This window comes from Denticeps clupeoides, chromosome 5 (assembly GCF_900700375.1).
Source record: "Denticeps clupeoides chromosome 5, fDenClu1.1, whole genome shotgun sequence".
Lineage (NCBI taxonomy): Eukaryota > Metazoa > Chordata > Actinopteri > Clupeiformes > Denticipitidae > Denticeps > Denticeps clupeoides.
Genome location: NC_041711.1, coordinates 26,900,629 through 26,913,403, shown reverse-complemented (window position 1 = coordinate 26,913,403; position 12,775 = coordinate 26,900,629). Strand labels below are relative to the sequence as shown.

The window sequence follows — 12,775 nt, the reverse complement described above, 5'->3', positions numbered from 1 at the left end:
AATTTCCAGACGCCTTCTAATTTAGGGGCTCCAAATTGGTTACCAGTTTGCTTATTTAGACATGCTATTTCTAATTTTCTGGTTTGGGTTGATGTTGTGGTCACATAATGGTCTTTGCCGGCCAGCTGAATATCTTTAGGCCAAGGCGAGAGTAATCTGTTTTCATTTTGAGTCCATCTTACAATTCCACTCGTCCATTTATTTGGGTTTTTCCACTACATTTTTCTTGCTTGTTTACATTATGTCATGGAATTCAGGCCAGTATGTACGTCACTCATGTTTAACTATGTTCGCAATTTATTATTATTAATGTCCACAGTGCAGTGTCCAGACAATGAGGTGCTCTTTGACTCCACTGGCATGATTCTGAGCCCCGGTTTCCCAGACAACTACCCAAACCTCCAGATGTGCTCATGGCTCATCAATGTAGAGAAAGGCTACAACATCACTCTTCACTTTGAGCTCTTCCAGACTGAGAAGGAGTTTGACATCCTTGAGATCTTTGATGGTCAGTCTGCTGAAATTATTGGCTTTGACACAACACATTGGAAATGTCATCATTAAGCTGTTCTTTCCCAGTCCAGAATGTCTTGACATTGTCATAACCTTTGCCTAATCCCTTCTCTGTAAACCCCTACACCAACTGGTGTCTAATTAGCTGTCTTGTCAGACACAATGTATTTCCTCATTAGTAACTTCAAAGATTTGTCTCCTATATTTTAACATTCTGCTTTTGGTGAGAGGGTTAAAGTATGACTCCCAGACATCTCCTCAGCTCTACTTCAGCTCTTGTAGTAGAACTGTTTATAACAACTGTATAATGCATCATAGGGACATGGCTTGGATGCACATACTTGCATTATTTACATTTTAGAATGTAAGTTAGACAACAGGGATGAGGGTTTATGCTGAATACTTTCTTATGTTTCACTCATGTTAATGAGCACATCATAATGATGATGACAATATGGGAAAAAAAAGCTCTGATAAAAAAAATACTTCACTTTTTCCTGCTCCAAAAAATACTTTAGTCATTTTAGTCTCCATAACCGCTACAGAGTAGGTGCATCCAACCTTTTGACTGCTAGTGAATTTGCAATAGTCGTTATAACAGTTTGCAATAAACGTAAATGTCCTAAAACTTTAAATAAATGGTACATAGAAATGCATAGACGGAATTTAATTTGCCTTTTAATAACTGTGATCTTTGCTCTTCAGGGCCAAACATTTACAGCCCGAGTCTGGCCACCTTCAGCGGTGACCTCACAGTGCCCTTCAACATCACCACCACAGGCCACCAGCTGCTCCTTCGCTGGTCCTCTGACCATGGGACGAACCGAAAGGGCTTCCGTATCACATACGTGGGTGAGTATCAAAGTATGTATCCCCTATTGTTATTTCCTTTTAGCTGCATGGATGTTTTTTGTATTGCTTTGTTTCTCTAAGTGTTTATGTAGAACCATTCATACTTCTTCCACTTTGCCTGTGTTTGTCACATAGTTTATTTGTCAAAGAGCCATCATTTAATCCATTCGTCAGCCTGTCACACATATGTCCGTCTGCCTTTTCAAGGGCTCACCTTTTCATCACCATGTCGGATGTGCTTTTAGCTCATCTCTGTAGATTCAAATATATTAGTCTGTACTTGTCAATGTATGTTTATTCTCCAGGGTGTCTCCAGGGTTGTCAAACTCAATTTCTGGACAGCTGGTGCATAAGTGGGTTTTAAAGGCTTTTCTGAATCACAGATGATCCTCCAAGAATGGAGTCTGACACCCTGCTTTGTTCTGTTCACTCTATATGTTTAGTTGCCAGGCACAAAAATCTTCAAAGAGACCTCTACAGGGTCTTTTTTTTCTTGTTCCTGCAACATCCTGAGGGAATTGTATTTGTAAGAGGTAGCCACAATTCATGACTTGATTTACAATTTAATTTTGGTACGTTATGTGTGACAAGTTTCCATTGTTTTTCCATGGAACAGAAGGAGGGAGGAAAACCGATTAAATGTATGCCATGCCCGGGTCTATCCTCGTGGTAAATGATTATTTACCCAAGTGCTTTCTATACCTTTAATCTGTGCACGCGTGCTTGTCCTACTGAATAGCATTTGTGTTGCTAAAACCTCATGTGTCCTCATCAGCAATGTACTGCAGCACTCCGGATTCCCCCCAGCATGGCTTTGTTGTGAGCCAGACTGGAGGACACGTCAACAGCGTGGTGCGCTGGGCCTGTGATCGCGGCTATCGCCTGATTGGTAAAGGCATGGCTGTCTGCAGGAAGACGCCTTATGGGTATCTCACCTGGGACGCCTCGGTGCCAGCATGCCAAGGTAAAGACCCTACAGTGTTTTCGATCAGGTACCGGTGCTGTAACTGGGCTCAGACTGGGTGTAATATAATGGGTGGTGGGCTATATTGCAATATACTGACCTTTTCTACAGACGATTTGCTAATGATTTCATAGTTGCAGACAAATCTTTTTGAGCCTTGACATTACAACAGTATGATTTGCATTTTGATTTGCGAGTGTGTGAGAATCTTCGAAATCTTCTAAATCTTCTAAATGTATGTATGACACATTAGACTGTGAAATGGTTCAGATCTCGACTTTCATTTTACTGTTTGAAATATCTCTTTCCAGGGTGAACAAAGATTTTTATTAAATGAGTTGCCAGTTTTGATGTTAAGTGAAAATCAGACTGCTTTTGTTTGAGCTAACTTTAGTGCCACTAGATGACAAAATCATTCTCCTCATAAGTGCCCAATTAGTGCCCAAGTCGCAGTATTGTTTGGTTTGATTTGTTTGATTAGATTTAAGTGTTTGATAATCACATTAGGTTTCATAGTGTATATCAATGTTGCTTTGTTAAGCTATTTTGCTGTTGCATAGATAAATGAAAATTTCTGCTACATCAGCTTCATGTCCCATTCTGATTGTAGTAAAGCCACTTCAACTGTAAGGTTTAACTGCAAAGTTTAGTGAGATTCAGAGATCAATTCCTGGTCATTGTAACAAGGTGAACAATGATCTAGTTGTTAAGATAAGCTGCCGTTGAATGAAAGAAACTGATGGTGTGGACTTTGAGGGCCACACGGCTCTCTGCTTATTGTGAAACATGCTACATAAAGTAGGATTCAAATCTCTAGTAAAAATGCAATTTTGTAAGTTTATAGTTATTCATCTAGTTTGTTCAAAATCTGATTAATCATATAATAGGATATAAGTGTCCCAATGGCTAATTATAAATTCGTGGATGTTATGCTCATATAAAAAAACGAATGCAAAATTAGATAATTTGCTCCCCTAATTTGTCATTTAATTCAAAGTGGCCTCTTAATTTCAGCTATTCCTTATATGTGTGTGTGTGTGTGTGTGTGTGTGTGTGTGTGTGTGTGTGTGTGTGTACTCTATATATAGTGTATTGTCAAATATGATCAATGAAAAAATGTTTCAAATCTCTGAGAGGTATGGTTATTTAAACTGTCAGCATGTGGTTTGGGGGTGAAGGGCTGGATGTTTTTTTTTATAATTTTTGAAAATAAATGACTTTTTCACTAGTTTTTACAAACCAAAACACATGCCTAAGTTGTTGTTTTTAGATTTCAGTCAAGCACTTAGGGTGACCTCGTGTCTCTGATGCTGACTTTAACATCGTAGGCTTATAGGCCTCCGGCATCCAGCTATAAATCAGACTTACTGCTGTAATAAACATAAAGCTGATATTACCTCCGACATCCTGTGGCCCTTTTCACCCAGCTGTGTCCTGCGGGATGGCTGCGGCACCTGCGAATGGAGGCGTGCTGGCTCCAGATTATTCTGTAGGCACTCGGGCAACCTACTTCTGTAATGACGGATTCAGGCTCTCCTCCAAAGAGGTGACCAGCACGGTCTGCCAGGCGGACGGCCTCTGGAGCAGCCACAACAAAATCCCCCGCTGCACAGGTGAGCACAACAGTCGGCCTCTCCTCTGATGGAGAACATCAGAAACATGACTCTTACAAAGTCAGGTTGTCATATTTTCACTGGGCAAAATGAATCGGCACTTTCTGTTCCACTTTGATTATTCATGCCAGTTACAGATGGTGACAGAGGAAAGATCTGAATCAGTGAGTAGAGAGACATTTTGCTGGCATGGTTTCATACCGCTTGTCCCTTTTCGGGGAAGTTTAGAAGGAATTCATATTTCAGAATACCACCTCCCACAGAACACATGCACAGCCGAATGGTTGATGATGGTTATGAAAATGATGTCATTTATATATTATGACCTTCAGTCAGATCTCAACCATTTTACATTTAGAAATTTAGCCTTAGTTTCGAGGTTGTGGTGACCACTTGTTTTCTATAGTTTGCCACACATTTCTATTTTAAACAGCTGCATTGTTTCTTGTAAATTGTAATTGTTAGGGCTATAAAAAAAAAATTCATGAATTCTTTGGCAAATGTGCAAATCATTTGTTAAAAATGTTTGTGTGATATTTATATGGAACAGTGATTGACAAGAGTACAATACCAATATTCAATTTGAGATTATGTAAGGATGTACCAAAGGATGTAATGTCCAAGGACTGAAAACAAATGTAGTGCTCATGTAAGCTAAAGAGCAGGCTACAGCGCTTCAGGAAAGGTTAACATATAAACAGTACGCTGCCGTTCAGAATGATTTCCCATGAGGTCATTGACAAACCTGTCACACAAATGACACCGGTACTATCACAATCCACTTGGGATTTGGATGTTAATCAGACATGGTGATGTGACATTTATGGCGATTTACCTGTGGGTGTCTGTTTTTACCCCCTGACAGTTGTGGTGTGTCCTAGCATCGGCTCGTTTACTCTGGATCATGGGAAATGGAAAATAGTGAATGGCTCTCGCTATGAGTACGGAACCAAAATAGCTTTCACCTGTAACCCTGGCTACCATCGTCTGGGCCCCGCCCACATTCACTGCACTTCCAATGGGACGTGGAGCTGGCGAAATGAACGTCCTCGCTGCAAGGGTACGGAACGCTGCCTTTTCATTCCTATTCTCACCAGTGAAATAGTACTCTGATAAGATCAGACTCAGTACCCATTATATGCTGGATATGGTTTCGTTCTGCATTATCCAGATCATATCCAATGGAGCTGCTTTTATCTGCTGTTATCAGTCATAGTCAGATTTACTGAATGCATATTCATTTTGTGTTAAGGTTGTGGACCAGTGACAACCTTGCTCACCATAAGTGAAGATCTCAGATGCGTCTAAAGACAGGCAACCCCTTTAATGTGAAATTTCAAAATATGTATTTACTGTAGAAATGATGAATTATCTGAGGGCTTTTTGCCACAGCAGGATGAGAGGGTGCAACCTGAAACATAGAATAGCAGCAATAAGAGCACTTTATCACACACACTATCACAGGCACAATCCACTTTTCATCTGTGGGCAAGGAAAGGGAATGGCAATTTTATATAGTGACAAATATCAAAGGACAGTCACACAGCAAAACTCAGCAGGATAGGAAATAATGGTCTCTGCTTAGTTCAGTAACTGAAACACTTCCAGACGCCCACCTGTCACTTCTGAAGACGGATGCCAGAGGTGGTGCCTCCGAAATGAAATGAGCTTTGTTAATCAGAGAGTCATAATCATAAAACAATCATAAGACTTTTAGTGAACCAAAAAAGCCTCCCCCAACCACAGAGTGCGCAGGGAGAAATAAAGTCTCTCGAACTGGGGGGGGGTAAATCACAGTCTTGACTGACTGCCTGCTCTTGTCACACTTACTGTCCTCTGTGCTGCAGTTATTTCATGTGGGGAACTGGCCACTCCACCAAACGGGAGGAAAATCGGGACGCAGACGACCTTTGGCGCATCGGCTATTTTCACCTGCAACTCCGGCTATATCCTGGTGGGCTCCACCGTGCGAGAGTGCCTGGCCTCAGGACTGTGGAGTGGAACAGAGGCCCTCTGCCTGGGTACAGCGTCCCACGTCGTGTTTGTCTAGCTTTTCTCCCCCTATATTCCACACAGAGAACAGATTGCCCAAGTGCCTTTGAGTGTAATTCCATTCACACACCCTAAAAAAAAAAACAGAGATGGGAAATGAACCATGAGATTTGGAGCGGGAAGTGGATGGCAAAATGAGAGCTTCATTAATTTGCCTTAAAGCAGCACTTTGGCATGGCGGTACAGATGATCATTCAGTGAAGTGTGCGGACAAGAAAAGTTCCCATGATTAGATCAGACTCCCAGCAGCAGACTGGAGCAGACTTAAGCACAGATTTATTTCTGCGTCGCATCATCTCCGAGAGAAATGGCCCTTTTTTTTTTCTGTGACTTTATGTTTCACAGCCACACCTGTCACCAATACAAATGACTTCCACACTTGTGCATGAGGCAAGTAAGCACCTGCAGTAATTATGGCGATGGTGTACCATCAATGTGACACAGCAGTTGCTAAATTGCTTCAGTCACTTTCATAGCATATGGCCAGAACCACGGGCTTTAATGCATAGTTGTAAAATGGACAGATTATGTGGATACCGGTTGCCCGTAGATGTGTATAATTACACCGACCTTGCACTGTGATTCCGACGAGCGCCTCAACCTCATCTTTTTTTAATTATGTACCTTGTCTTTTCTGGCCATGCCATGACAAACATTTCACAGTATCACTAACTGAGTTTTTTTTTTTTTTACTACAAGTCACCTTTCAGGAATATTAACAAAAATGATGTGCCAGGGGTCACTATATCATGAACCATCAGTGCTAGTATAGATGAGCACACCATTGGCCAATATAAGACAAGATATTACTGGATAATTCTGATTTCACTTGAATTTAAACTTTATATTTAAGTTCCATAATGCAATAGATGCATCCTTGCTCCAGCTGCTGACATTCAGAGACCTCTTGCAGTTTGGAGGTAAACGGTGAAACAACATTCATAAGGCTGAATGATATTTAAAGAGACAGATGGCTGACACTCTGAAATATCAGCACTCTTAGGATTCCTGCAGGGAGGCAGAGCTGATATAAAAAGTTATAGCACTCCCCGCAATATTTTTTTTTAGTCTTGGGCCACCCCAGAAGTCCACATTTTCTCCTGTCTTACTCTCGGCACACCTGAAAAATGTGGCCTGCCTGGGAAGCTTAGTGACTTAATCAAGAACCACTGGCCTGTATGCAAGCTGAAATGAAGCTTTTTAATCATCGTGAGTGTTTGTGTGCTTTCTCAGCGGGTCACTGCGGCATCCCGGAGCCCATAGTTAACGGGCAGGTGGTTGGGGAGAACTTTGGCTACCGAGACACGGTGGTGTACCAGTGCAGCCCCGGCTTTCGTCTCATCGGCTCTTCAGTGAGGATCTGCCAGCAGGATCATAACTGGTCTGGACAGCTACCGTCCTGCGTGTGTGAGTGCTGGCTCAGGGCCGTCCGTGGAAGTCATTAAGATGTCTGGGCTCCCAAAGTATTAGGCTGATAAACACTAACAAACAGAAGCCCAGTGTAGGCAAATAACAAGTGCTCCGATGCAAACACAGTTTTGGGGCACATAAATCCTTTGACTAACAATATCAGCATGACCATGTAGAGTGTTTGCATTGGCAGTGCTGTTAAAACTACATTTATCTTAGAAACATGAAAGCAAATTGTAAAATGAAATAAAGCTTGCTACTTAGTAGCTAGGCTAACCAGCACCCTCTCACTCACTGACGTTCCGTATCCACTTAGTCCTGCTCAGGGCCGTGGCGCACACACACACACACACACACACACACACACACACACTAAACTATAGAGCTGCCAATTCACCTAGTGTGGAAGTAAACCAGAGAACATTAAGTTGCTCAAAGTAAATATTATTCCTTGTCCTCTACAATTTTCAATATCAGTCTAGATTACACAATCATAATTTCACAGAAAAAAAAAATCATGTGTGCTATTTAAAGTCTTTTTAAATGTCTTTTTTTTTGGGGGGGCTGACTTTTTCACGTCTCTCTGGGCTTTAGCTATTAGTTGTGGCCATCCAGGTAGTCCTATCTATGGACGCACGGTTGGAGATGGCTTCAACCTGAACGACGTGGTGATCTTCTCCTGTAATAATGGCTACATCCTGGAAGGGCCGTCACAGGCTCAGTGCCAAGCCAATCGGCAGTGGAGCCACCAGCCTCCAACCTGCAGAGGTAGCGGCCAAACCGCATGGTTTCACATTTTCATTACAGCTACCTGCGGTCAAATGAGTTACAAAATGTCGGTGCAGAGAGTTGCTTAAAATAACCTGTTTTGTTCCCACAGAGTAACTTTTGCCATTTCGTTTCCACTTTCTGCTACTGCAATTACACTCTGAATAAAACCAATTTAGCCTACAAAATCAGCAGATGATTAGCTTAAAAAAAACATATCCAGCAGAAACACAATTCCAGTGACTTTGTGACCTTTCGTGAAGAAAGTGTTTTCTAACTGTTCAGCATTGTGTTTATTGTGGGAACTTATTGGGTTCATTGGGCTTTGTCTGCGGAGGACTTACAATACAGTTAGCAGAATCTGCTAAATGCAAATGCCAGATTCCTGACATGTGCTTATTGGCTCTTATTTTATCTGAATGTTCTTTTCTTTTTCAGTGGTCAACTGCACCGATCCTGGGATTCCAGCCAATTCTATCAGGCAAAGTAAAATTGAGCATGGCAACTTTACCTTCGGGACCGTGGTGTCATTCGACTGCAATCCCGGGCATTACCTGTTCGGATCATCCGTTCTCACCTGTCAGCCCGTTGGCTACTGGGACAAGCCTCTACCACAGTGCATCGGTACTTCACAACCCTGTCTTTATCTGCACTCAAGCTGAGGTTGTTGAAGGTTAATGAAGTATCAGTTCATGGTTTTTCTTCTGTTCACTCTGCTCTGATTCACAACAATAAAATGAAATGAATGCCTCGACTCAAAACAATTCAGCTATGAAATATATATACATCTATTTTAAAAATACATCAAGTGTGGGGGCTTAGAGTCAGTGGCAGTTGTCTTGATGGCCTGACTTAGCAAGTCGTGCGCATTTGCCTGTGAGGCTTTAATTGGCTGCTGCCTTGATTTTCTATCGACATCCTACCGACTAATTGGTTTATAACCTGTGATTTGAGTGTTCCTGCTTCTTGTTCTCTTGTGCTTAAACAACAGACAAGAGTGCAAATGAAAATAGCCTGAGTTCCTTCCACAAACACCCCCCCCATCCACCCAACCCCACAGACACACACACACACACACACACAAAGTTTTTCAATAAACTTTCATTTCTGCTGAGAAGACACTCAGAGAACAATAAATTGAGAATTTAATGTCACTCTTTAATCTATTGGTTTTCGGCAAGATCAGAAATGTTTGGAAATTGCTCCAATTTATGCATTTACTCATTTCACCATCACTTTATTTTAACTGGCCTGTCATAATACATAGATATTGCCTTCACACTTGAATATTAGTGTTGCCAGCAAAACAAAATTGATACATTGCTCTTTTAAAATTGTATTAGAAGAAAACGTTAGAAATCCTTAGTGTAGTGTAAGTCTGAAGTGTAACAGACTGGTTTGTAAGTATAATATAACAACATACACTGTAAGTGTAACTTAATGGACATGAAAACTGAGCTACGAGCTTCATCACAACCAATGGCTTGCGTCCTTGTGGCTAAATAAAACTGCCCATATGCCCAATATTCTCAGGTTAATTTCAAACAAACTATTGCCTAAATTCAAAACACTCTGAATAAAGCATGTATAATGAATAAATCAATAAAAAAAAAACTGACATTATTTTAACTTGGCTGAACTTCCCCCTTTTTGGTGCCAGGTGGTGCATTTAAACCATTTGCTTGGGGACCACAGGGGCTTTTGTGGATGTTTTCAGGATTAATTGAAAGTCACTGATGGACATTATAGAATGAAATTGGAATCAAAAGTCAAGCTTGATCAAGTTCAGTTCTGATTGCACTTATTAGAGAACACAATAATTTTTTTTTACTTTGAACTTAAATTTAAAATTGATTATTATTATCACCTTCTTGGTATAATTGATTGATCATGATCAATTGATTGATCTGAATATAATTGTACAAAATCCCCAAAAAATTTCCACACCTGACTAAAGCGTTTGTACAGTGTTGTGATTCGCAGTATCACTTTATCCCGTGTCTCCATTGCCCTGCAGACTAGCATATCACTAGACTGAAGACATCTGAACAATTTTTTTGTGTGTGCGTGTTTTTGAGTAAACACGACTAGACTGTGGAGAGAACACTGCAAATAGGAAAAATAAATCAGTGCAAGTTGTAATTGCATCTGCTAGTCACATGTACTAAGATCTCAACACTCTTAACTTTTTATTGCCTAAGGTTTATTTTTGTGATTTTTGTAAGTTATGTGTTTTGGGTCCTATTTTCTGAGTTTCTGAGCACAGTTTCTGAGGTCATTGTTCCTTGAGTTACAATATATATGAGTTTTAAGCAGAAAAGTGGTTGTCGGTTTGTTTGGTGGACTGATTTGGGCTGACTGTTTTGTACTCTTTCAGATATAGACTGTGGTCACCCAGGTGTCCCTCCCAACGGTATTTTGTCTGGGGAGAAATTCACCTTCGGGTCGACGGTGAAGTACAGCTGCTCTGGGGAACGGGAGATCGTGGGAGAGCCGTCACGCACCTGTCAGCTCAACGGCCACTGGAGCGCCTCTCTCCCGCACTGCTCAGGTGCGTCCGAATATCCCGCGGGAACGCCGGCCGCAATTGCGGGCTCCTTCGGTCCGATCTGGGACACTTCAGTGGGATGAGTTTTACGTTCTTATGTTCCGCTCTTGACAATAGATGTCCAGTGAAAAATGCGGGAAACAGCAGAATTCCCAAAAGTGCCTCATGATGAGGTTCCTGGCTAATCGGTGCACTCGCAGCAGACCCTGAGCTAATGACTCAGCTGCTTCATCCGAATTAATATTTCTTACAAATGAGCAGAGCAGACATGTCTGTTCCTCCATGCTTCCCTCCTCCGCTCTTGCTATACTGTCACACTCCTTCCTTTCCCCTTCTCTCCGCCTCCCTTTCTGTCCCATTCTTCAAAGCCACCTGCTTCTCCATGTTCCAGCATCTGCTGTTTTCTGACCCTTTTTCCACATCATTTTGTCTCCTTCCTCATGCTGCCATGCTCGCATGCCTGCGGCGTTCGTAGTCTGACTCCCAAATGTACTTTCCTGATCCATAAGGAGGCATCTGCCCGCCCCTCCTGCAACCACTTGTCTGTAAGCAGTGCATGTGGTGAATTCATTGACCCAAAAAAAAAAGTGTAGAGGAGTTCTGTGTGGGGGAGTTACTCTGTGCTGGAGTCTCCAACCCAGTGGGGATAGTACTTCGCTATTCTCTGTGATAATTCCCAGCTCCTCTGCATAGTTTTGATGTTCCATTTCAGAGGGTTGCTGGAAATTGGTGGGGCATATGCCACAATCAGTAGCCACAGCCCAGAATAGGTTTTGTAGTGTTACTTGATACTGGCTGAATAATTCCATTGGATCTTATTTGTGCTGTAGGTGGTTAATAAGCATACCATAACAGATGTGTTTTTCATGTTTCTTGAGAATGTGCCGGCCTGTCCTTGCTCTTCGTTTTTTTTCAAGCCTTGCTGTCCCCCTACAGGATTGCGGTACCAGTTTTTCTCCACCCTTGAATCACTTATCTAAACAAAAGACGTTTGATTTCAGCCAAACAGCCAATATCGCTGGTGCAGTATGGCAGTCTCCAAAGGCCTAGAGAATCTCTGGACAGAGAACAAGATCAATCTGGTCTTCTGGTGCCAGGTGAATCTGGGCCATAGAGTGAAACTGCACCCTGCTTTTCTCAGTCTTCCATATTGCATAAGCGCCTTCAAAGCCTCATTATCCTAGACTGAGAGCATGTGGTGGGTGGACTAAAAATTCACACCCAACCACTGTTCCAATTAGTGTGAGTCGTAACTGTCGCAGTGCTCTGAGATGCCTCACCTTTGCAGAAAAGTCTGACTAACTCCTGGCAGTTACATAATTGGTCTGAAGCGGCTGCTCGCTGTGTACAGTACAGTGGTGTTGTGACCTGAAGGATCCAGATCTGTTTCATCAAGCAGAACACATCTGCAGAGTTTCCTTAAAAGTGCATCTGTGCTGCTGAAAATTGGGTTCACTTCGAGGCAACAGCAGATTTTTTGGGGGTGGGGGGACTTCAGTGGAATGCTAATTGATAACTACTATGCTAATTATTAACAAATAGTTCTGGGCTCTCAATGTTTTGGAAGCTGTTTTTAGATAACATATCAGCGTCATACAAAGTTCTTTGTGGATTCTCTGGATTCTTTTGGAATTCTCATTGATTGGCATGCATTTTTTAAAATATGTTGCATAGCAACAATTACTCCAGTATTTTTTCCCCACTGATAAATAAATAGTTTCCTTATGTTTTTCCCCCATCATGGTCTATTAATAATAATAATAATGCACTCAAGACTATGCTGTAGCATTTCATACTGTTCAGTATTGCTGTAAGCATGGACCTCTGTAGATTCTCTATAATATCCTTTATTTCCATCGGGTTTAAGGAGCATAAGTGCCGTTTCATATGAGAGTTATGAGTATGACACCCACTTTCTTCTCACAAAGACACTGGCACCAGTGGGTTTAGCCCATTGTGCATGCAGTGTCCCAAGTGGATTGGACTGAACATCTGATCAGGGTTCTTCTTTTGACACTGTGTTCTTCAGAGCAGCGTGAACAGCGGTAGGATGAG

General features: G+C 41.8%; 1 protein-coding gene across 5 annotated transcripts in view; it reads left to right on the top strand.

Annotated features, from left to right (window-relative positions):
- The window catches only part of LOC114789621 (CUB and sushi domain-containing protein 3-like), a 139,855-nt gene that overhangs the window by 101,537 nt on the left and 25,543 nt on the right, over positions 1–12,775 (top strand). For 2 of the 5 annotated variants that reach the window (XM_028978791.1, XM_028978789.1), the window contains exons 47-56: positions 320–508; positions 1,219–1,365; positions 2,141–2,329; positions 3,757–3,942; positions 4,808–5,002; positions 5,790–5,963; positions 7,228–7,401; positions 7,999–8,172; positions 8,611–8,796; positions 10,550–10,723. In XM_028978791.1, the coding sequence (XP_028834624.1) occupies positions 320–508; positions 1,219–1,365; positions 2,141–2,329; positions 3,757–3,942; positions 4,808–5,002; positions 5,790–5,963; positions 7,228–7,401; positions 7,999–8,172; positions 8,611–8,796; positions 10,550–10,723 (1,788 nt within the window). Of the gene's footprint in view, positions 1–319; positions 509–1,218; positions 1,378–2,140; positions 2,330–3,756; positions 3,943–4,807; positions 5,003–5,789; positions 5,964–7,227; positions 7,402–7,998; positions 8,173–8,610; positions 8,797–10,549; positions 10,724–12,775 lie in introns of all 5 variants that reach the window. The other 3 variants (XM_028978790.1, XM_028978788.1, XM_028978792.1) reach the window with 2 other exon arrangements.